Source organism: Glandiceps talaboti, chromosome 15 (assembly GCF_964340395.1).
Source record: "Glandiceps talaboti chromosome 15, keGlaTala1.1, whole genome shotgun sequence".
NCBI lineage: Eukaryota > Metazoa > Hemichordata > Enteropneusta > Spengelidae > Glandiceps > Glandiceps talaboti.
Window position 1 is genome coordinate 6685458 of NC_135563.1, and position 26607 is coordinate 6712064.

Below are 26607 nucleotides of genomic sequence, written 5' to 3' on the forward strand. Positions count from 1 at the left end.
TTTTAGTACAGCTGAATGCAGTGCTATAGGTATGGTGAAAAGGGCGTGTGTGTGTCTGTCTGTCTGTCCGTCTGTGTCTGTGTGCGCGTGCCTTTTGTCTGTGTGTAAACGATTTAAATGCCAGACCGATTTCCTTGATATTTGGTAGGGACACTGCCAAGAGTGTGTGTAAATGGGATGTGTTTACTCCGTAAATGAAAATGATCGCGTCAGTGGTGTATGTGTTTGGTTTTAAAAATGTGATTTTCTTTGTCAATAGTTTGTGGTGGGGGTGTCGTCAGTGTGTGAACTTACTGTGGAGCTTTATGTCGATTGAGTACGAAAATACCTTTGTCACTCATAGTGATGGAGGTTATCTTTTATTCAATGTGAGTCACTCCAAAATAAAGCACGTATAACACTTGGCATTACTCAACATACTTTCAAGTTATTTTTTATGTTGTCACACCCTATCTCCGGTACCAGTGAACGTTTTATAAAGACCAAACATCGAATTTGATACAGGTCATAGTGGCATCCGTACAATGAAAGCGCAGTGTTACCGATTGTGTTCATATATTGTGTGTATATATGCGAGAATAGACCGAGAACAAACAACGTTTCACAATAAGGTAAGAGGTGATGACGACCCTCCCTTTGTATTCATCCTGCTCTTGTGTAGACTTGAGCACAGTGTGGCTGTCCGTTGCTGTTGGTAACAAAACAGACGGTTACCTGGTAACGTAACAAACTAAACACGTGATCGTAATTTGATGCCATTTCATAATGGAGTCATTTATATGTATACGTGCATGTTTCACCTATATTGTATTAAGTGATCAGTCTACTTTATATTATACAAACACTTCTATGCATGTATTTATACCAGCGTTAACAATACGACGGATTGATTCCGCTAAAATTAGTTTACGCTAAACATGCTAATTTCACGCATGCAATGGATGCACACATGTACATGCATTCCAAAGACCTTAAAAAGTCTTTCTACATGGATGTTGTTGAAATGAATATTTCCCGAATTTAATTTTATGTGTATGTATGTATATATATATATATATATATATATATATATATATATATATATATAGCACTGAATTCTGTTAAGCATATATATGCCTATTATATATCGCGCCACGGACGTAATTATTCTATGGAAATTAGATAGTAACCGGGCGATTTTACTGCTGTAATTCGCGGCCAAAACTGCAATGGGTTTTACGAAAACGGCAGGAAATGGTGAATAAACATGTGATTTATATGGAGATAATAGCGTTTCGTCATGACTGTCAACTCACAGTTATCAAACTGATCTCCATTTTGTTTGGCATAGTTGGCAATTTAATGGAGAGACGGGCGATTTGAAGTATGCCGCTGACGAAAACAAAAACCAGAGATGATTTTAATTATAATGCAAAAACAAAGGACGACTTTCCATGATTGTTCTCAGGTTATAGGATAATGATGTTCAAAATGAGACGGAGTGGAAATTCCTTCGCTGGGATGCGATTGAATGCTTCGAATGTTCAATATGGTTTGACTCCGTAAAAAAATACCCTACAACCTATTTGTTCTCCGTGTGTATGTGTTTGTGTCAGATCAAATTAAGTGCAAAAAGCAGAGATGTGCATGTATGCAGAGCGACATGAAAGTAGCATAGTGTAACTGTGTTCATCTTCAGTGTCAAAATACGTACATGTATACATTATCGTATTTGCAACAGGCCTGGAAATGGGCCAAGTCATAGTCATGGCCTATCACAGAACAAAGAAAGATACCGGATAGAGAAATACGTTCGTGGGTTTTGTTTGTCATCTCAGTACCATATATCACAAAATCTGTTCTTTGTTGGTACGCCATTACCGACCGATCTCACACGTCGTCTGTATTTCCCTTCACTTTCTCTTTAAATTCCCAGTATTAGACCACGCCCCATCGATGTATTAGTCATGACCTTGTTATTTCGATTGACGTTGACAAACTACTGTGACATCTAGATCACTACGTATATTTACTGATAATTTCGTACTGATGGCACTCATTTTTTTACAAGAATTTTTCGTTAGTGCAAGCGCTAATTTTGGCTAATTGGCTAATTTTGTAGTCCGTCGAGTAAAAACCTGCACACTGCAAACATAATTTGTGGTCAATCTTTTCGTAAGGAGTATGTAACAACATGTAAAAGGTACACCAATTTATTTATAAAGTCTTTTTTTTTTTAAATGTTAGCTTGAAATAAAGTGAATAACATGTTGATATAAATCTTTTTCAGATGTAATTTCAGATTTGTAATTATAAAGATACATACTGATAGCTTATAATAATGGTAAGTATGCCCTTCATCCGGCCCGGCTAAGCAACGTCAAATTTGTATGGCGACCCTTGTGTTTCCTTTCGATTTTAGTGTCACCTATATAACCGTTGACCACGTCACAGAAGTATAACCGACGGTTATATACTTCCATGCTTTGACATAGGTGTACTAGGAAAAACTCACGATCGGTCGCACACTGATTTTTTCATCTCTTTCGATTTTCAGAAAATTGTCTATGTCAACTCAGTAATATTACAGGCATTGATAGGGGTCTGATCGGCAGTGATTGTGTGTGTATGTGGGGGTGGGGGGACGAGTGTCAAGAATAGTGGCTACAAAGAAATTTACACCTGTCTGATATGTAGTTTACTATATGTCAGTGTAAAGCTTCAACTATAACAACCACCTGTTGATGGTGCCTTGAATATAATCTTTGATCTGTAACGACAATTTGAATCAGGTAAAAATCAGCAGAGACTAATTGTCGCATAATGACAGGTTGTCACACGTCTCTTTGTTTACAGTGTGTATGCATGGTTTCACAACTAGGACAGGAACAGGATAAAAACTTGTTCATGGGCCTTGTCCGTCATCTCAGACCATCAAACCATGTGATATTTTCTTAGTACTCATTTTTACACGTCGGTATCTCCAATCACTTCCTCCTTCACTTTCCCTTCTAATATTCCATCATAGTTTTTCCCCCATTTGTTCTTATAACGTGTGGAATTTTCTTGCTCGTAAGAACACATGAGAAGTTATAAAATCGTATATAGTGTGCAACACAAACTCAGAAGCTATAGGTTTTCAGTTTATGGCATACTGCTAACGCTAGCTGACTGTTCATACCCATTTGAAATCAATGAAGGAGCGTTTCAATGAAAGTGCATATATATGTGTGACTGTGTGTGCTAGCTTTGATTCAGTTTGTACGTAACACTCACGGTATTTCATCCACATTCATCGTATATTTGTAAGGGGCCTTATATGATTTCATTTTACTGTGCAATATACACAACTCTGTCAATACTTTAACCGTGACGAATGTGTACTAATTCTATAACCAATATTGCACATTGTTATATTGTATTGTATCAGCGGGTAGAAAAAACTACACAAGGTTGACACGTTTATCAGGGAAAGACATCTAGTTGGTACAACATTGCGTCGTTTCTCTGACTATCATCCAATGATTACCTTCTACCCAATAGGTGAAATACAAGTATTGTGTGTAGTCCAGAAAAAGACTTCGACATAATTCGTTCTAGCTTACTAACTGTGGTGTATGAATTGGGAGATAAACATCTAAATTTCAAAGGTTGCACTTCCCATTTTATACCATGATCTTAGATGCTGACAATCAATAGCTTGAATGTGGAAAAAAGAAATCCGTTTACTGTTTTGTAGTGATGTTATATTAGAATAAGGTAACCGTTAAGGTTTCATGTACAAATCTTTGAACAACTCCAGTACATTCGACTTGTCACACAGATTTACCCAACGTATGCTAAGTCCTTGTTTGTAACTCAATAAATTGCAAAATCATAACAAATGACTGAAATACGTACAATAACAAACATTTTACACATTAAATTGTAAAGCTTTTTGCAATGTATTGAGTTCCAAGCACAGACTTAGTCTATATTTTTTCACATTGATTTTTCAAGAAGCCATGATATAGTTGCTTTATAAATTAGAGATCCAAAATAAATACCCAATCCTCATCCGTATGGCCACTTTTTTTAAAAGTGGTATGTTATTTTAAGTACGGTTGTTTAGGGGAAAATAGAAAATAACTTATCCTGTAATCTGTGATCAGTACTATGACATTACACATGATTTTTTTAAAACTTACCGTATGGTACTGAGCCTGGAGATATAGTATTTATCCAGCCATACATCATACTCCACACCGCTGGAAGGGGTGCTGGTCCTTCGTCGTATTCATCAGGGGTAGTGTATGTGGAGTCCGGCGTCGGTAAGTCAGCCCAGGTGATGGTACCATCATTATTCTCATTCGTAAGCTGAGGTCCTTGAGTAGTCTGTGCGTTTGTCACAGCAATCACTAAAACCACTGCCAGTATATGAACAATTACACTACGCGACTCCATATTGGATCTTGGATTTCCAATAAGTAGCTCTGATTAAACAGAGTCACTGTTACAACTCCCACAGGTTTCGTTTAACCTAAATTCCCTTGTCTGACTCGAAGCAGAACACCTCACAAAATAGTGGTTTAGCGACGACTTCGTAACGTGTGGTCACACTTTGGTTAAGTGTTAAGTACAAGCTTAGAGGCAATAAGTTGTGCTATGGTCTTCAATACACAGTTGAAAAGTAATAAGGCACGGCGGCACGTAAAAGGAACCTTTAGCTACTACAACAGTAGTAACACCTTATGGACCACTGCTCATAGATGTCGTGGTGCTCAGCATAAACTGGTTTTTCGACTGTGATATATCAGTGGCATTAAAACAGGGTTAAATATTCAATCGATCATTCAATGTACGTTTTATGGCTTACAATAGTACAAGTATATGACCTGAGACATAGCAAGGTAAATTGTTGAGGTTCATTCCATTTTTTCACAGGGTTAGTAGCTATGAGAGAAAGTGAGAAACATGAAATGAGATCGTGTGATTATAATCTATACATGGGATCAATCAACAGACTGTGAAGTGATTATATAGTAATTTTCTTCTGGTTATATTTTGATAACGTTGTCATAATCTTTTTGAGGGTGGCAAAGGAGGGCCTATTTAGTCAGCATCCAATATCACCCAAAAGTAACAATCGACTGGACGTGAATGACGTATATATTATAGAGGTCAGGTTGCTATGCCGCAACTGCCGTTCAGTAAATAGCTCTTTTCGGGTACGATCATTTGTCCTATCACTCTTTACTGTTGTATGATGATCGCACTGAGCGTGAAACTCGGAGTAACAACTAAGCACCTCAAGTTCCAACCAACTTACTTTGATTATTCCCGCCCTGCTTACCCAAGCACCGAGCACTCTATTCTACGAGTTTGATACTATTTACTATATATTTAATATATATATATATATATATATATATATATATATATATATATATATATATATATATATATATATATATATATATATATATATATATATATATCAGCAAATAGGCTTTGTTTACTTATCACCAGAAATGTTTAGTTTTGAAGTAAAGTAAAGGGTGTGTAATTTGAGTCTGTAATAATACACGAGTTCAGCGTAGTTGTTAATTCGATCGGCCCGATCTGCTTAAAACCGATAACGCGGTCGGTTATTATTTGTTCACTTCCACCTTAGGGTGTGTTTTTTGCTTTGATTGTCCTTTGTATTGCGTTTTCACGTTTTCACCTTGATCTACCAAAACGTAAAAATATAATACAAATGGGGGTATAAACAAAGACAAGGTTGATCTATCGAACAGAACAACTCGTTGTCGACTCGGACCACTAGCATTACATCTGATAGTAACCTAATTGTGATCGATCATGATGTCTTTCAGACCATATATGCATGGTGTTGTGGTTACTCAATCCCCATACACAGACATGAACAGACAAATCAGTGGATGTTTTACAATTCCCAAAAATGCCATAATAACCGAACACTATGATTTGTGAGTTTGGTAAGCTTTAAAACTACGGCTAGATGTGACATAACATCTATCATTAAATAGGTTGTGTAAACCTATATAATACGGGAGAGTTGGCTAAGAACTGAAGTTTGGGTATATTACCGGAGAGAACAAAATGCGATGAAATTCTCATCAAAAAACATCATAACAATGATAAAATCACAATACACAGATGCAACGAAAACGAGATAAAAGGAAAAGTTAAAGTTGAGTAAACGGCTTGGAATTTTCCACACTCGGTCTGGCATCTCCAGATCTAAATATTAAAGGAAATGGGTCCTGTTGACATGCCCAGAAAATGTCAGCTGACGTCAGCCTGGTATCATTAGCCATCAAGGTTATGATAGTATAATAATGTCACCTTGACAACTGTATATACAATTATATCAACAAAAACTAACCACTGTGACAGGACGTCAATGGAAACCTCGTATCGGCTATCGTATTGTACTTCAGACGTCGTGGTAGTTTCAATCGAAAGCCTCACCTTAACAATTCAGTAAAACATTTCTTGTTTATTCTCAGATATCCTTATCAGCATATAAAAATTGAAATGATAGAAACGCAAGCCAAATTTCATTGTATCGTTTTAAGTTTTGTTGTATCGGTTTGATAACATTGGCCCATTTGCACGAGTTCAGAAACATTTTTGTGAAATTATATAGTTTGTTTGTCATAGGGCGAATATGAGTGACCTATACTAATTAAAAGGCCTTTGTCAGTACAAGTCGCTAGACGAGTACAGACAATCCTTGGATCACGAGTATTTTCCAAGCCAAGCTGAACAAAAAATATGGAATATATACTCCGGTCGTTCTACGTCACTGGTTCTGGTGTGTTCGAAATATCAAAAGTCAAAACGTTCAAAATTACCATTACTTTCCACAATTTTTTCTTTGATATTACTGGCGCTGGTATAATTATGTTATTCTCCAATATTTTTCTTCATTCAGCCGGAAAATACTCAAGACCTAAGGGTTGTCACTACTCCGCGTCTAGCGACTCGTATTGATAAAGGCCCCTTAGGTCACTCGTATTTTCCTTGGCTGAACGAAGAAAAATATTGGGAATAACATCTGATTATTGGTCTTCTTGAATGTTATGTGTGTTATCTTCAATAAAATGTTGATGTGTATTTCTCTCTTATGTATGTGACGACACAGTAAAAAACTGATCTTCATCTCTAAGGCGACACGTACACAATTTTAACACAAGTTTTGGTATCAAGATCGACTTTGTATCACAAATGATATTTTACTTATTACGTCACTGTATTTGACAAATGTAAGCTTATATTACCTGTGAGTCTTGTTGAATTTCTAAAACAAGGAAAAGTTGTAGATGACCGCTAAATCTGTGCTCTAAACTTATAAGTGGGAACATCTGATTACAGAAGTAACATGGATACTAGTCGATTGTTTTTTTTATATTAGTATTTGTAAATATATGTTTTTAATTCAATTTTCTTTAATTTTGTAAAGTATACTTTTATAACTTGAAAACACGCGTTTGTATACTAACTATAAACATGAAGTCAAATTATTACAACGATACACGGTAGAAAAAAAATGTCAATTAACACGTACATCATCGTGATTTAAGGGCATTTGTGGATTGAATGTCGTACAAAATTGTAGAAAAAAGAAACTTTGATCTCTTGATTGCATCGTGACAAAGGCTCGGGTTTAATTTGGTTGGGCTTAACCCCACGCGCGACATTCGACAGAATGACGTCATGGGGATAATTAAGGTACACGTAGCATGTGTTGCAATATACATCTCCTGATATAGTTTGTTGTCAACAAATAACAAACAAACAAGGGTTCGTGAGAAAATGCACGTCTTGTCATGGTAGATTGCGTGTGAATCACGCAGATTTCCAACAGTTATGTGATTGAAATGGTAATGTCCAGCAGTTAGGTTTTTCACTTTTAAAACATTACTAATGGCATTATCGTACGCATGCATGCAAGAAGGTAGTTAGGTAGGTAGGTAAGTAAGTAAGTAAGTAAGTGTGTGTGTGTGTGTGTGTGTATGTATGTGTGTGCATGTATGTATGTATGTATGTATGTATGTATGTATATTGTAATCACTTCAAAAGAAATCTACTGTCTACACCTGTGCAAAAAATGGTTGAAAACTCAAAAAGAGCATTCCCAAACCCAACACAGGTTATACGTAAACTAAATGAAGCCTTAAAAGAAGCAGGTAAAGATGGTCAGATTAAACCAAGCAATCGTAGAAGTCAAAGGTCATTGCACTCGCCCTGGTTCAATGAACTTTGTCAACGAGCCAAGAGTAACACGTACGGGAAATTAAAGCTTTTTCGACAGCTCGTTACCACTGATTCCTTAAGTGACTTCATAACCGCCAAGAAATTCTTTAAACAGACCTGCAAGAGTTGCAAACGTAACTATCAAGAGTTGATTCGTAATCGCTTTAGAGAGGCCGAAACAAAAAACTCTAGCGAATTCTGGACCATCCTAAATTCAATAATTGGTCGAAAGAAAATACCGTCTAATGATATTAGTATCCAGTCATGGTATAATTACTTTAGCAACCTGTATAAAAGCTGCAATGATTTAAGTTCGGGTGACATGGAGTTCTTGCATTCTGCTGAAGAGATTCTCTGCGATCATGTTGGTCAGGTGGAATCAGAGGCTACCGATCACACTAGTAATATTTTAAATTCTCGAATGACAGGTAGAGATTGAGGTTCTAAACTGGCTGAGAAACTTGAAAGATGGGAAAGCTCCCGGTCCAGACGGGATTCCCAACGAATTCTATAATTATTCTGCAAATATAATTTCACCAGTGTTAGTGGAGCTTTTTAATCATATTTTGGACACAGGAAACTTTCCTAATGGTCTTCTGCGATTGTTATTCCACTACTGAAAAAGGGAGATTCGAGTGATCCCAACAATTACAGAGGAATATCTTTATTAAATGCTCTCGGAAAAGTCTTTGCTACAATTCTAAACGAGCGTTTAACCAAGTGGGCTGAAGCCACAAATATAATTTCAGATTGTCAAGCAGGCTTCAGAAAAAAACACAAAAACACAACATTTTTGCCTTTTACACTATTATCCAGAAATTCTTGAGTATAAGACGTGGAAAACTATATTGTCTCTTTATAGACTTTTCCAAGGCATTCGATAAAGTTAACCACTCACTTCTGTTGTACAAGCTAGCATCAATGGGTATTCAAGGCAAAATGTACCATATTCTACAATCTATGTATAGTGAGATCAAATCGTGGGTGAGAGCCAGCAATGATACATCGCAATACTTTGATTGTCCAGCAGGTGTAAGGCAAGCCTGCATTCTCAGTCCCATTCTTTTTAGTTTTTATATCCAAGAACTTAATACGATGTTAATGTCATCCGGTCAATCAGGCATACAACTAACACAAGACATGTACGATTTATTTGCCCTCCTTTACGCAGATGATGTTATCATTTTTGCCGACTCAGTCACAAATTTACAGCATCTAATTGATATCCTTTCTACTTTCTGTACAAAGTGGCGTATGCAAGTCAACCTTGCTAAAACAAAAGCCATGGTTTTTAGAAGAGGTGGACATCTCTCCCGTTTTGAAAAGTGGTACTTTGATGGCAACGTAATTGAAACAGTGTCGTATTACAAATACCTTGGTCTTCTTTTATCTTCAAGAAATAATTGGTCGAAGGCGGTGAGTTCATTAGCTAAACAAGCCAGTAAGTCTATGACCTCGTTATCTATATTGCAAGAAAGAAGCTTGAATTTGTTGATCCCAATGTGCATTTTAAATTATTTGATGTAATGATTTTTACCCATTTTGACATATGGGTCGGAAATTTGGGGATACCAATATCACGATGCTTTGGGGAAAATTCAGAGAAGCTGGTGTAGAAAATTAATGGGGGGGGGGGGCAACCACTACTGCGAACGAGGCTGTAGTCGGCGAATGTGGTTGTCTGCCAACAATTTATTATTCCACTTTAATTTAAAGCGCTGTATCAAATTTTCAGTGAAGTTCTCTCAGAACGATTGTATATTCAGAGTCTTTCAAATTGTATTTATCTTTTCAATTGTTTTTGTTAATACCACTTTTTTTCTGATGTATCCACCTTGCATTTGGGCCGGTGGCCGTGAAACGCAAATAAAACCTACTACTATGTATGTATATTTGTGTGTGTGTGTGTGTGTGTGTGTGTGAATGTATGTATGTATGTATGTATGTATGTATGTATGTATGTGTGTGTGTATGTATGTATGTATGTATATGTATGTGTGTATGCATGCATGCATGCATGTATGTATGTATGTATGTATGTATGTATGTATGTATGTGTGTGTATGTATGTATGTATGTATGTATATATGTATGTATGTATGGCTCATATCTTCCGATCAATACATCTTTGAATTGTTTAAATATTTTCAAAACACAATCTCGTTGCCAACACCTTGTTGATCCCAAACGTCGGCAAAACCATAGCTTTAATTTGATGGAGATGTGCCACATTTCTAATCTACAAATCACGCTTACCTATATACTGTATCTATTTTACTCATAACAATTGGAAATTATAACATTTCTATACAACTAGTCTGTCTTTGTCCATTTCAAACATGCTAAATCAACTCTACAGTATATGTGAAACTTCAAAGTTACTCTACCCAATTCTCACCTCATACATTAGCTCGGAGTACTTGAACTTTACAGATTTTGCCAGCCTACTGCATCGGCCTACTTCATCAGCAAATGTGGGAAGTTACCCAAGAGGCTGTTTCAGCGAAGTTAAACTTATCAATGATAAAGTTTGAAAGTCAGATTATCAATTGAAAATGCACAACTTCAATATATACTGTTATACAGTGTGTGTATATATACGTGTGTGTGTGTGTGAAGGTAGGTATGTGTGTGTGTGTAGGTATGTCGGTTTAATTTGTGTGTGTTTGTATGTGCATGTGTGTGTTTAATGTATGTATGCTTATATGTATGATGTATATGTGGATGGATGCATGAAAACGCTTAATTTTCCAAAGATTTTAATGCTACACCATTTATAAACTATGGACACATACACCAACAACACAAATTAATTTGTTTACAAAAGTAACTTTACAATGTGCAATTGAGGGCGCTGTCATACTTGGTAACCGCAGCGACTCAATAAATGGAGTCACGATGTGATTGAATCAATCAAATCTTTATTGTGCCTAACACACACCAGCAGAGAGTGTGGTATTTTACAATTCAAAACAACACCAAAATGAAAATACAATAAGAGCATAAGAAGTATACAGGCAACTTTCATCTACTGCATGGAGATATTTTCCATAAAATCCATTTACCCTAGGGTCCGAGTAAGCATCGATTACTACTATACACAGTACTGTCTGTCTTTCTCTCGGTTAGCCGGCCCTATATCTTAAAAACAGCACCTTCAACTTTGTACTTTACCACAGGGAGCCTTAGGGACCGGTCAGATTCTTCGGCCTGGGGGGGGGGGTGGATTGGTAGGGGGGTCACCCTGTTTTTGAAATTGGCAGAGGGGGGGGGGTCATGCTGTTTTGAAAATTGTGGATGGGGGGGGGGTCATTGTGTTTTAAATTGTGATGGAAGAAAACAATCCTTTCTACAATGGCATATAGCCTTGTCTGAAATGTGGTACATGTCAATATTTGTTCTTGTCCCTGTTTCTTACATGAATTCTTTAATATTACTTATTAGTTCAAACATAACTGTACATATACATATACATGTATTACCTAGCTACCACACTAGTTACAGAACATGTCATGTAAATGTTTGGCTGTTTCACAATCAATACTTCACTTATATTGCAGTTTGGGGCAAAAGTGAACTTGTGACTTGAAGGTTTCGTAATGGCAATTTTCATTGATAGTTTATAAATGAAGTTAATCTAAATTGTTCTACTCGTCATGTTATTGACACTACAAATCACCACATCTCATCAGATTCCAGTTTCTATTATACACTAGGTATGACCACCTAAAGGTCTCTAACATACCGGTGACTTTATTATACATATATTAATGCCCCTATACTAATGTTACATGTCTATTTTATGTGATATAGGAAACTCATTTAAAACGTACATTTAGGTTAGCTTTTCGAAGCTTGGAAATATTACCTCAAAGGTTATGAATAACCTAAACATTGCCTTAGTATCTCAAGCAAAAAACTACATATCTGTCAGGGGGAAAACCCCAAGGACTTCCTCACCCCCAGAGGTCACTCATGCATTCAACCAAAAAAGTATATTTCAAAAGTATTTCAACCCTATGTAGTTGTTTTTTACATGTTGGTGTTGTCTTGTAAGGCTTGGAAATTATTGTCTGAAAGGGTCTGAATAGTCTCAAAATTGACTTTTCAGGGAAAAAACCTCTAGGGCTTCTAGGGGGAGACCCCCTAGGACACCCCCCCCCCCCATGAGGTGTACACATCCCAGTCTCAAGATCTCTCCCCTACCTCTTACTGTCAAGATCCTATCAAACTATATTTCAAAAATATTTCAACCTTATGTAGTTTTTTTTTACATGTTGGTGCTGTCTTGTAAAGCTTGGAAATTATTTTCTAAAAATGTCTGAATAGTCTCAAAATTGACTTTTCAGAGTTAAAAACCTCCTGGGCTTCTAGGGGGAGACCCCCTAGGACCCCCCATGACAGATGTACATATTCCCTTCTCAAGCTTTCCCCCTACCTTTCACTGTCAAGATGCTATTAAACTCCTTTTCAAATATATTTACCCTGTGTAGTCAATAATTATAATTATGATAGTGCTAACCCGGGATCTTATAAAGTAGATGCAAGACAGTCAAGCAGTCCACACTGAGTCACGATCAAAAAATACCTGTCACTCATGCGAATATCATATATGGGGGGGGGGGGGTATCATGTTTTAGAATTAAGTGATAGGGGGGTCAGCCTGTTTTGGGTTTTACAGATAGGGGGGGGGGGGGGGGTCAGTGACTTTTTTTCGGCCCGATTTAAGAATCCACCGCCCCCCCCCCCCCCAGGCTGGAGAACGTGACCGGGTCCCTTAGATAGCAACAGTTAGACTGTCGACAGTCGCTCGCGCCTTTTTTCCCCTACGTTTTATCTAAACTTAAGTCGTTGCGGCGCTCCGATCCGGCGCAATACTACTAGTATAATCGCATACTGATATCGAGGGCCGAAGCTTCTTCACCCCCCCCCCCCCAAAAAAAAAAAAAAAAAAAATCAAACAAACAAACTCAGGATGTCATGTGATCGCCACGAATATTAAAAAAAATACCGTCATCGGTGTTTGCACAAGTCTTATCGCAGCTAGTCCTGCTTGCAGACGGTGCACTGATCTAGATTACTGACATGACCCTCAACGCAACGTCACACCCTCGAGGCGATCGAAGGACGACTGTCGCAGCTTGATAAGAGATTGAACTTTGACCTCAAATATATGACCAGGTGTATAATATACGGAAGTGTATGCATTGTGATAGAGCAGCTATAGTTGCACATGCATGCGATCATGCGATGTCGTACGTGGGAACTTGTCTTGGGAAAATAGGAACCTAGTTCACAGCAATATCGCGAACCTTAGATCTGAACCTTTACTACAACTTACTACTAGTACTAGGATATCGGTGCATGCTCAGAATTAGAACACATCATCATGTCAGAAGAGAATCCGAAAGATAAAGTACTCCTACAAGAAGAAGCCGACGTGTTAGATCCCGATCTGTGGGATGAAAGGTGGCAAGAGGGAAGAACCGGATTTCATTTACAAAACGTGCACAAGTAAGGTCTAAGGGCGCCTACAGTAATAACAATGGGGCGGGGAATTAGTTGGAGTTACATTTTACAAATCAGTTGTAGTTTAGAAAATGGAAATTTAATAGGGGAGGGACACGTTTTACTTGGACTTGTTGTATTGTCGAATTTGCATTATTTTGCGATGAACGGTGGCGTTCATGTTCCACAGTTCCGGCAGATCACATCACTGCTACTTTCGAACATATCATCAGTCAAATCGCTGCTGACAACCATGCAGTGAAACAATTGTTAGTTATGGTGTGTTAATTAGATCCAAACATGACATGGGAATTAAATGATACAGTGTCTAAGTTTACCATGTTTACACAAAGTCACGAGTCTCGTGTCATGGTACTCAAGTTGCAAAACCCATATTCGGGCTTTCTTCCACTACGATACGACAAGCGACCAAAGGTCGCTTTATGGAGGGTGGAACGCTAATACACTAATACTCTGATCCAACTTTAGAGTTTAAAAAAAAGACATCATTTTGTTAAAGTGAATGTCACATCAAAGATTTCTAAACAGTGTAAACATGCATATTTACACTGTTTAATTATTAGCATAACTGAACTGAAGTTTTGTTAAGTGTAACACTTAAAATTTATATTATTTTCCTAATGCGCATGAGCAATAAACAATCAATAAAATTAATGACTTCAATTTTTCCTCTTTGTAATTTTGTTTTGTCACTCATAATTTCAGATTATTAATTCCTAATGTAGACACGCTGACAAATGGAAGAAAGGGGATCAACATATTCTTTCCTTTGTGCGGAAAAACTATGGATATGAAATGGTGAGTGAGTTATGGCATTCAATTATTACATTGCCATAAAAGTAAATGTATATATGTATGCATTATGTATGTATGCAGTGTGTGTGTTTTGTATGTATGTATATATGCATGTATGTATGTATATATGTTAATGTTGTATGTATGCATGTATGTGTGTGTGTGTGTGTGTGTGTGTGTGTGTGTGTGCATGCGTGCATGCTTGTGTGTATGCATGTATGCTTGCATGCATGCATGCATGTATGATAATGTATATATGTATGAATGTATGTATGTATGTATATGTATGTACGTACATATGTGCGTATGTACGTACCGTACGTACGTACATACGTATGTACATACATACGTCTGTATACATGTATGTATGTATGTATGTATGTATGTATGTATGTATGTATGTATGTATGTATGCATGCATGTATGTATGTATGTGTGTATGTATGTATGTATGTATGTATGTATGTATGTATGTATGTATGTATGTATGTATGTATGTATGTATGTACATACGTACATATGTATAATTATTTAACACAAAATAAGGACTATTTAATATTAACATTGCAAGTACTTATCCATGTACAACATTCATATAAAAAACAGACCCTGTTCTGTGTGGCACCTAGCTGCAACAGCATTAGAACACAAATCATAAACAACAAGTAATACACATAATTTTCAATTACATTTTGCTTGTTTGTGACATACAGGCTAGCAGACCAAGGTTATTACATCACTGGTCTGGAGTACTCCAAACTTGCCATTGAAACATTCTTTGAAGAGAATTGTATGGAATATAGTACACAGTGTGTTGACAACATCAAGGATTGTGTCCTGTATAAGGTAAATCAGAGAGAGATTGTCACAAATACACACCATGTCTTGATTTGATTTCAGAATTAGGCTTGGTAAAATCAGATTACTGGTCTTCAAACCTAGATGTACAATTAATGACTTGGACAGATTTGAGGGGAAGCCACACAACAGATAGGGGTTGAACACAAGTTTGTTCAAGCTGTTTGACCATCACAGTTCAATAATCAAATCAAAAGTGTCTGGAAACTTCTTACAGTTTAGAAATTATAACTGCAATCCAGTCCCCAAAACCTATTTGCTTAAATGTACTAAATTAGTTTTCTGGATATTCAAGTTTGGAACCGAAATTATGATTATGTATCTGGGAACTAGATTAAGTTGCAGATGTTCATTATGGTAGATTTCCCATCAAAGTTGACCACATACCCTGCCCCCCCCCCAAAAAAAAAAAAATAAAATAAAATAAAATAAAATAAAATAAAATAACAACACAATAAATAAACAGACAGACAGACAGACAGACAGACAGACAGACAACATAAAAAATGTGAATCCATTTCATACCCATTAAAACTGTCACACTAACAGTACCATAGTTTATAGATATACTACCAACAACAGGCTAGCATGAACAAGTTTAACTTGCTACAAACAGAAAGTAAGCAAATGAATTGGATTAATAACACTTGGCACAGCATGTTGGAACAGCAGAGACTTGTCTTACATATCATGGTTTGATAAGAACAGTTTTATGGCCTCTTTAGGTGTACATTAAAATGCAGGGGAACTTGGAATTTGTTTGTGAAAGTGAGCTAATATGTAAAACGGCCTTAAAAGTGTTCTTACCAAATGAGGGAATGTAATACTAGCTTGTTTCTGTAAGTTCCAACATGCCGAGTGAAGTGTTATTGATCTAATACATTTGTTTACTTTCCCAGGTTGTAACATGTTCTGTCGGTAAATACTTGCCTGTCATTGGCTGTAATCATTGGTGAATAAATTAATAATGAGTAATCACACTTTTGATAATTACAGAGTAAAGATGGGACAGTCAGAATCTACCAGTGTGACATATTCAATGTGTCAGGGTATGTATAAAGTAGTAGTTTACAGTGGCAGTCATTATGGTTTCCATAAAATCCCAAAGTCCGTTAAAACTTAAAGCTGCAGTAGCGGCAACTGGAACATTTTTGTCAAACTGTTTTGTTAGGATATATTGACTTACTTGTACTATTGCAGAGCCTGAACAATGTTGATTCCCATATGGCTGTACTGTGTAGCTGTAACATATAATATAGCACAACAAATCCAATCAAACTGATTAATTTATTTTTAGGTTCGCATCCTAAAATCAGTTTCCAATAACAATTACAATTTCAACCTGTTACTGCAATATTTATGGATGAAATCGACCTCTAATTAACATGTACAACGTCTAAGTATTGACCTTTCAACAATTTTCAGTGAATAAATTGTTCATTGTCCGATCGAAAAAATAACTCTCCCAGCTGCAGCTAATGCAGGTTAAATGACATCATACATGCAAGTTTGTTGAAATCTTTACATATCAATTAATGAATTTGAATCAGTTGATGTTGATATCTATTCCAACATAGACTTGCCTAAGTCTTTTAAAACAATTTTGATAATAATACATGTATATGTTTTCCATGCCACTTGTAAGCTAGCGAGGAGATATTTCAAATTGAGGCATGCAGATATACACGGGGGGGGGGGGTTGTCGGGTGTCACTTTTACCAGCAATACAAATACATTGTGTTTACACTAAATCTGTAGGGTTGAACAACTATCACTACTATATTCTGCTATCTTAACTGACATTTTGATTTTTCAAATTTTTGCTACTGTTCCAAGTCAATTCTGATGACCATTCAGAGTTGTAGTCTCAAATGGCATTCCTATATACACAGCATGATTGGTCGAATGCATAATTAGACATTTAAATCGAGCAATTAGGTCACATCATTGACCCACACACGTCAATTCTCAGCATTCATATTTATGCTAGTGTTTTGCAGGTTATGTGTATAGCATGGCAGGGCTTAAATACTAGTTGTGAATAATCATCAGGGTACACTTGGGAACACAGTAAAAATTCAAAAAATCAAATTGTCAGGATAGTGGAATAGTGTAGTAGCGATAGCAATTCAAGTCTACAGGTAGACTAGTGTACATAATACACTGAAAAAAGAAAAACAATTACTTCAGGGAACTAGTGCTATAGTCTATTGTATGCTACTGCAATTGATTCAGGGAACTAGTACTAGTCTATTGTATGTTACTGCAATTGATTCAGGGAACTAGTACTAGTCTATTGTATGTTACTGCAATTGCTTCAGGGAACTAGTACTAGTCTATTGTATGTTACTGCAATTGATTCAGGGAACTAGTACTAGTCTATTGTATGTTACTGCAATTGCTTCAGGGAACTAGTGCTAGTCTATTGTAATTTGCTTCAGGGAACTAGTGTTAGTATATTGTATGTTACTACAGTACACTTAAAGTGGCACAAGCTGAGTTTATAAGCTTTTCACTTATGTGGAAATACTCACAAAATACTTATAAAACTATTCTAATATAATGTTATGCTTTCTATGACATTGTAATTTGTGTTCTGGTATTGTTAGAACTGTCAGTTCCATAGCAGGGAGTAGTTCCGCTGTACATTTTGTACCGGTATGTATATAAATTACATCTTTGGATCATTTATATGTTATATACTAATACCAAATTGGAGTTCAGTGAATTACAAGTGATGGACAGTCAAGAATACATCAGCAAGTAGAATACTGTGAGCACCTTTAATGTGAAAAAAAGTGCATTCCAAAAACAGATAAACTCAGCTTGTATCCCTTTAAAGTTATTCTAGGAATTTTAAATGAGAGCAATGTTTTGAATTAAATTGTTTATTGCCACAAAAAAGAAAAGAATTGTAAAGTTTAAATATAAATCTGATGTACGGCGCTACTTTATATCTCATCTTCCATTAAGATATAATGGAGTGCCACTAAGGCAATAGACAGGCTATATATCTGGTGAGGGACACAGAAATAGTGCAATCTGAACTTGTCTAGTCTGTGGCCCTGACAAATTACTATATAAGAAAAAGTAAAAGTGTGCAATTGCAGAATAGGCTAAAAAGAAAGAGAGTAGAGAGGGAAAGAAATGAAATAATTAGAAGTGTTAATGAACTCATGTTCTTGTTGCCATGGATACTGATGTGAATATGTAAATATAGAATATGGAAAGTTTCAACTATTATGTTGCTGTAATCACATCTGGCATAATAGGTTAGAATGATAGAAGTACCAGTACTCCAAACACTTTACAATGTGAATATTGTATGTTCATATTATGTGCTTGCAATTCCCTTTAATTTTGACCTCTCAAAATTACCTTAAGATTTGTCTAATGTGTAGCAATAAATATAATTGGATATATTTGCCAGGTGACAATTTGTACTATGTAATACTGCTTCCTTGCAGAGCCTTGATTGGTCAGTTTGATGCAATATGGGACAGAGGGGCTTTTGTAGCCATTATGATTAAAGAAAGACAAAAGTAAGTTATTACTAAGTAGTGTTTTTGTGACATCTGGGTGTTATTTATTAGCATACAGTATTTTTGAAATTATCAACTGTGCCTTAGTTAATAAAAGTACTACTAATAATTTTTATCTATACTGGATAGTTTTTTTAAAAATAGAAACATTTGTCTCCCAAGAAGTCCAGTTAGTAACTTAGAGTATAAAATGGTTTTAATCTTAATCATAATCCTTTAATTCTTATGAAGCACATTACATTAAAAAAATAATCACAATGTGCCATATAACTGACAGGAAAACAAAACACAAAAGAAAACAAAAATACATGATTTGAAAAACTGTTAAAATGTCCAGATATTAGGAAAATACTAGTAAAGGGGTACACATGCATAAAGGTAAAAAATAGAAAATATCTAGTGATAAAACGACCTAAAAAAGTAAGTTTTCAAACTTCTTTTAAAACTGTCGAATGAAGAAGCAGCTCAGATCTGTTATGGCAAGGCATTCCGTAGACGAGGGGTACAGATTGAAAAAAGCTTGATTACCATTATAATACATAGTTGTTGCCAATAGGCTGGTGTAAATTAATGATAGCATTGGACTAAGAGTGAAGGGTATGACCAGTTAATGATTGCCATAGTTTTCTTGTTTTTCTATAGATACAGTGATCTTATTGTGTCATTGATGAAACCAGATTCAAGATATCTCATGGTAGGCCCAAACTATGACACAGCTATAACAACACGTAAGATTTGACTCCTCAACTAGTTATAGATGACACATAATAAAATTAAAATCACAAAACTGGAAACAAAACATTATCTAGCTCAACATTATCAGCTCTAGCTTACCAACATTGCTACTTTTTATCATCTATCTCAAAAATATTACTAACATTGTTACTTTATCATCTGGCTTAACATAAATCTTACTAACATTGCTACATTTTATCATCTGGCTCAACAAAAACCTTACTAACATTGCTACATTTTATCATCTGGTTCAACATAAATCTTACTAGCATTGCTACATTTTATCATCTGGCTCAACAAAAACCTTACCAACATTGCTACATTTTATCATCTAGCTCAAAAATATTACTAACATTGCTACTTCATCATCTGGCTCAATAAAAATCTTGCTAACATTGCTACATTGTATTGTCTTGTTTGACAAACATCTCTGTTGGCAATATTTTTGTTGAACTAGATGACACTTTGTTTCATGCGTCATGATTTTAATTGTAATGTCTCCATACAATGACATTGATGCTTATGATGACTGTATTAAACAGAAAATCATAGTAGGACACCAGTCAGAAACAAATGGCAGTGCCAACGCTTGAATTAGCAACCTAGAGATACTGAACCAGCCATCATAACTCAACCAGATTTAATAGCTAAGCATATAAACAAGAACATTGTGTTTTTTCAACATGCTATGTAACACTGGGTAATTCAAGGATTTTTAAACTTTCATTCATCTGCACAGAAAAATGATAAATCTGTGAACATTTTACAAGTGTACCGGAAATTTTCATTCTTCTAGTATTAAAATAAAACCTTTATCTTATCTTACAGCACCACCATACTGTATCTCAAGTGAAGTTGTTAAACAATTCTATGGTAAGATGTTGGCGTGCTTAATTTACAGTCTAGAGGCTATCCATGGCTTCAAATCTCATCTCATGTCTAGCTCAATGAGGTGTTGAGATGAAATTTCAAATTCAAACAAATTAAACCATTCACACTGTCACCAGCATCATTTCTTTGTTAATCAATCACAGAATTCTACCCAATTATAAGTTGGTGTTTATTGAGGGCAATTACATTATGTCCATATATGGGTATATTTGTTATTATCAGGATGCTACTTCATCCTAACCATTGAGGTTCATGATTTCTCACTGAGCTTAGGTGAAGAGAGATCTTGAGATCTAAAGCCATGGATAGCCTCTAGACTAACCAATTAGAAAGCCTATTTGTTTCATTGTGTACTGGTATATTATTTTACATTCAGTTGAATGGCAAACAGAATGAGACAACCTACAGATTGCACCGTATCATGAGCACTTAAAAGTAAGTAGAAAGTTGACGTTCAGTGAAGAACATCATTCTGTCCCACATTGCTTAAATGGAAATACAGCTCCATGAAATAAGGTATTTTCATAAACTTTGGTTTCTGGAGAAGTCGCTTCATGCTTTCACATCACAGAAATTTCACTGAATTGCCAAGAAATACATTGAAATGTCAAATTGAAATTCATTTTCACTTCTATTGTTCTTTCAGTGTTGCCGACTGTTGCTCCATGGGTCTCAGCTGATATGAATATGTATTAGATGCACAATACATATTCATAACTGTTTTTAAAAAGCACTTGGGGGTCATGAATATTCATAGTGCATCTAACAAATATTCATGTCTGTTAAGACCATTAGCATCAGTGTATCACTGAAAGAACATTAGAGGTGAAAATTTAGTTTCAATTTGGTGTTTCTTGGCAATCGAGCAAATTGTATGTAGTGTGAAATCATAAAATGACTCTCTAGAACCCAAAGTTTATGAAAATACCATTATTTCCTGGAGTGGCATTCCCCTGTCAAGAAAATATTATTTGTTTGTGCATTTATATTGAGTTTGCATGGTAAACACAACCGCACTCCATGGCAATCAACCGCCACCTAGTTCTACCGAACATCCAGTAAGCACATATAGGTAAATGAAAAGTTGCAATCTAAGCTTCTTATCATTATTTGAACACTTACAGAAACTGCTATTACCTGCATCATTTTCTCCTTAAAGTGGCCATATGGATGGTGATTGGGAATTAATTTAGGATTTTTAATTTATAAAACAATTTTATCATGGCTTCCTACTTGAAAAATCAATTTGACACAACATATGCCAAGTCCTTGTTTGTAGCTCAAAACATTACAAAAAATAAATGTGTGAAATGTTTGTTATAATTGTATGTACAATAACAAACTCTTTTATACATTTTTTTAGCTTTTAGTGTATTGAGTTACAAACACAGACTTAAGTCTATGTTGATTCACATTGATTTTTCAAGTAGAGAGCCATGATAAAATTGTTTTCTGAATTAAAAATCCAAAATGAATACTCAATCACCATCTGGCCACTTTAAAGAAAGTGCTCTTTGTTGGTGTTTTTTATATTAAGTTTTGCATAGTAAAAGAACAAGTGGCCACTCAACCTCTACATTGCATTATCAAACTCCTTGTAAACACATTCTGAATGCCTCCAGTAAGGGCAAACTATAGCTTTTTGTTCCTACACACGTTGTTGGAATGCAAAATTCTGAACTATAGCTATGATAAACCCCTTAATTGGAAAATTTATGATATGAAACTATATGAAATTTGAACATATGCCAACAGGCTTTATAGGATATCTGTGCTTTGTACGTTGATGTACGTTCCAAATTATATTGAATTTGAAGTGTGCATTCATAAGATATAGCTTATATTATCGAAAACTTTTGATTATGTGCACAGACAGACAGACATATTGAAACAAGACATAAGACTCCCTTACAGGAGGTAAAAACAGCCAGTTGCTGTTGATTGATGTGTTCAGTTAAAAAATTTACAGGAAATTATTAAATATGAAAGAAAAATTGATCAATTTGGGGAAAAATTTCAATCAAATATTTTGTTTGCTATAAGTAAGTGCAAATTATTGCGTTTATTATCTGACCATGGTTGTGCTTAATTATTATTTGTCATAATATTATAGGAACGCCAAAAATACAATTGATGACCAAATAGTACAATAGGGACTAATAACATTGCTAAAAAAAATTACTAAAATATCTCCAATATTACAAACATTTGTACTCTTTTCTATTCAGGAGACAGATGCAGTGTGGAAACAATTGCTGAAAATGATGGCATGAGGGAGTTCTGGAGAAAAAAGGGACACAAGTATTGGACAGAACTACTATTTCTTATCACTCTTAAGAACTAACTCTTCACCAGAGATGTTCTGAGGGATAATCATATGATGTCACACAAGCTCAATAAACAAACTTCTTTCATTTAGGGGGAGGGGGTCTGGTATCAATGATCAATGAAATTGCTGAAATTTGCATTTTCACAAAAGAAATTAGAAAACATTAACAGGTTCTTTATTTACTACTGAGATGTTGATAAGTTAAATAAAATGTACTGCTCAATGTGATATACAGTGCTGGGTTTCCAATAGTATCTAAATGTTTTCTATATGTTTACATTGTATTGATAGTAGTGGTATTATCGCTTCAATTTTCATCATAGTTTACATCATATATAAACATGTCAGTGTCAAACGTTTGCTTAGTGGGAGCGAAAGGGGATTTTGGCCTAAACGAATGTTTATTGAGCTTGTGTAACACTGTGTGATCATCCCTAAGGGGAAGTGATGGTGATTGGCTGATTATTAACCAATCAGAACTCAGTACTGAATTATTCCACAAATATCAATTTGATGTTATTACAATAACTGCTAAATCTCCACGATATGATTGCCTATTCATTTACCAAAACTGAGGTGTCTTGATTTATACATGTTTCACATACATATGTTGCATAATTGTATACGACTAAATTAAATTTTACATATTTTCAATCAACATGAACCTACTATATGCAAATCGCCTCATGTTTTTATCTTCCATATTAAAGGAAATGCAATGTTATGCTGCTGTCTGTTTGTCTGTGTGTGTGTTTTGTCTGTCTGTCTGTGAACACAACATCTCAAAAATCACTGCATCAATTCTACTGAAACTTTCTACACATCTTCCTTATGGTAACAACTAGAACTGATTTAGATTTTGGTAAACATCCTATGAATAATAATAAACATTTGCATAATTAATGATTTTCAGTAATTAAACTATTTACAGAGTGCAAGCTTCAAATTGTGTACATACATTTGTGATACCAATGTGCATCTGTCCTGAAAATATGTTTGATGTTACACTTTAGGTTTTAGTTTTAATTAGTCAGTTGCATATTTATGTTTTCGGCAATTAGATCGCCACATTGCAAACCGTTGAAAAATCTTGGTACAGTGTGACCTATGCTAATTTGAATATTGACCCAACGATCTATAATAAATGTCACACATTGCACGCTAGCGGTCATTCACTACCACGATAAATAGAGCACATCTGCAGGCAATCCTGCTGGAGAATTTGCCAAGATAAGTTCATACCATCTCTTTAAGTCAGTGAGACCAAGTGCATTGTCCCGTGGATTGCTTCAAAACCAAGGTCTATAAACAGGGGTTTTTTCCCATCAAAATCAGTGTGAGGTTATTAAACCTTTGACTGATGCTTTTCCGCATCAAACCTGTGGGGCATAGTAAAACCTCACTACGACATGGTATTGATATATATGTTCAACAGAAATAAAAGTTCCAGAAAATTACAACGTCTGACCATTTATGAAGGAATGAATGAACTTTATTTCACCAGAAACAAATACATACATGATAAGTATACTGATTAAATCTTACAATCATGATATAAGAATTGTGGTGAGAACCTAGTCTGTATTCAGACGCGAACTATATTTTGTCATATTCCTAAAAAAAATCTTCTGAAGTATTTGTTTATTTATTACTAATTGTGTGCACATCTATAACCTATAACATGCGATATAATAATCAGAATGTACGGTGCACATTCTATATCTGCCGCTTGCTACTCACTGAGTCGAACACATAAATATGTAACATCGCGACGTCGTGTTGACTTCATCGAACGTACAACGCACACCATGTTTTAATTAGAATATTTCATCAACAAAATATAGTATTAAAGATAAATTACAAAAAAGTCGAAAACGTTGACAGTTTAATGAGGACCATGGATATAGTCCAATGAGAGCTAATCCAATTCCAAGACCTAAAATAATAATTGTTTGGTTCCGGTTACCCATCCCCCACGTAGTTTTTTACTGCCGACCCTAAACTTTTTTTACGTATTCAAGAACAAATAATAAAATCGCGAAAATTGTGAAGTCTCGCGAGAAGTAGTGGATGCGGAAACTGACATCAACTTAAAAAGACACTATAAAACTGTTCTTCCAATCTGTAGTGGTTGTACATCTGATGGGAAGAAACCAATAACACAGAGACCATATGAAAAACAACGGAAAATATAACTATCAGAACGCGACATTTACACATGTAAAGAAAATATTCTAAAACTCATTCTAAAATTGAGCGTATATCGGAACCACACAATTTTTTTAGGCCTCATAACTCTTTCATTAGTGAATATCATAACTATACAGTATAATCATTTAGTATAATATTGATATGAAAATGCACATCTAAATATGTAAGCTTACATGTTTTGAAAATTGTATCTTTGAAAAGAAAGTTGCTGAAATTATTATTTCTGAACGTCTTGATAGTTCGAGCAAGTCTGTAAGGTACGCCGTGACGGGGCGCCCTCACACATCGGTCAATCCTTCCCACTATGAGGGAGGAACGACTCGATGTATCTTACAGGCTATATATCATAAAGAGTAAATGTAAATATGAAATACACATGTAATGTAAGTATGTCAGCTTACATGTCTTTAAAAATGTATGTTTGCTAAAATCGAAAAAAATCAATATTACTATTTTTGAACGTTCTTGTAAGACTGTCATTGTATCATGAAGAGTAATGTAAATGAAATGTAAGTAAAATGTAGATGTAATGTAAGTAGATATGTAAGCTTAATGTCTTGAAATTTAAACTATATCTGAAAAGAAACCTTTGATGTTGAAATAAAAGTAATGACAATATTGCAATTTTTGAACGTTTTTGATAGTACTAAATCTTTGTATAAGATCTGTTTCATGTAGACTGAAAGTTTCGTCGTTGATGGCGCTCTTGTCAACTATTAGCTAAACTCGATTTTAAACTCGATTTAAATCACATTACAAACGACTCAGTCGTAATGAGTATACACAACTATGCATCTTGCAGTCGAGATTTCCCCGCCAAAATAATTCAGACCAAAAATGCTGTGGTATACGTAATCCAACCTCATTCTATGTAAAGAAGAGTGTACTCTGGCTAAAGGAGTCGAGGAGTGATTCAAAACTTTTTGAGACAATTAAAACGAGTGTAATACAATGATCGTAAGACCAATAAATAGAAAATGTTAGAGATATATTAGCATAATAGCAGTGTCACACAGTATACTTCACATACATACATACATACATACATACATACATACATACATTACATACATACATACATACATACATACATACATACATACATACATACATTACATACATACATACATACATACATTACATACATACATACATACATACATACATACATACATACATACATACATACATTACATACATACATACATTACATACATACATACATACATACATACATACATTACATACATACATACATACATACATACATACATACATATACATACATACATACATACATACATGTATACATACATACATACATACATACATACATTACATACATACATACATACATACATACATACATACATACATACATACATACATACATACATACATACATACATACATACATACATCACATTATGCAATTCTTTATTCACTTCAAGTGCTTGATACTAATACTAAAATATA

General features: G+C 35.2%; 2 protein-coding genes across 5 annotated transcripts in view; one reads left to right on the top strand and one right to left on the bottom strand.

Moving 5' to 3' along the window:
- LOC144446949 (prominin-1-A-like) overlaps positions 1 to 4814 on the bottom strand; it is a 62503-nt gene extending 57689 nt beyond the window's left edge. For all 3 annotated transcript variants that reach the window (XM_078136795.1, XM_078136797.1, XM_078136796.1), the window contains exon 1: positions 4167 to 4814. In XM_078136795.1, the coding sequence (XP_077992921.1) occupies positions 4167 to 4422 (256 nt within the window). In that variant the 5' untranslated portion in view covers positions 4423 to 4814. The remainder of the gene's footprint in view (positions 1 to 4166) is intronic.
- Positions 506 to 23514, top strand: LOC144446951 (putative thiopurine S-methyltransferase). 2 transcript variants are annotated; one of them, XM_078136799.1, is made up of 8 exons: positions 506 to 611; positions 14476 to 14568; positions 15279 to 15411; positions 16420 to 16472; positions 18891 to 18965; positions 19608 to 19693; positions 20529 to 20573; positions 22820 to 23514. In XM_078136799.1, the coding sequence occupies exons 2-8, from the start codon at positions 14555 to 14557 to the stop codon at positions 22933 to 22935; spliced, it is 522 nt and encodes a 173-aa protein (XP_077992925.1). In that variant the 5' UTR covers positions 506 to 611; positions 14476 to 14554; the 3' UTR covers positions 22936 to 23514. The 2 variants fall into 2 exon arrangements, with proteins under 2 accessions (XP_077992925.1, XP_077992924.1); XM_078136798.1 differs by lacking the exon at positions 506 to 611 and adding an exon at positions 13474 to 13755.
- The last annotated feature ends 3093 nt before the right edge of the window (positions 23515 to 26607 follow it).

Coding starts and splice junctions, on each gene's coding strand:
- LOC144446951 (XM_078136798.1), top strand. CDS start 13,631: ATGTCAGAAGAGAATCCGAAAGATAAAGTACTCCTACAAGAAGAAGCC. Junction 14,569..15,278: donor AAAACTATGGATATGAAATG/GTGAGTGAGTTA, acceptor TGTGACATACAG/GCTAGCAGACCAAGGTTATT. Junction 19,694..20,528: donor TGACACAGCTATAACAACAC/GTAAGATTTGAC, acceptor CTTATCTTACAG/CACCACCATACTGTATCTCA.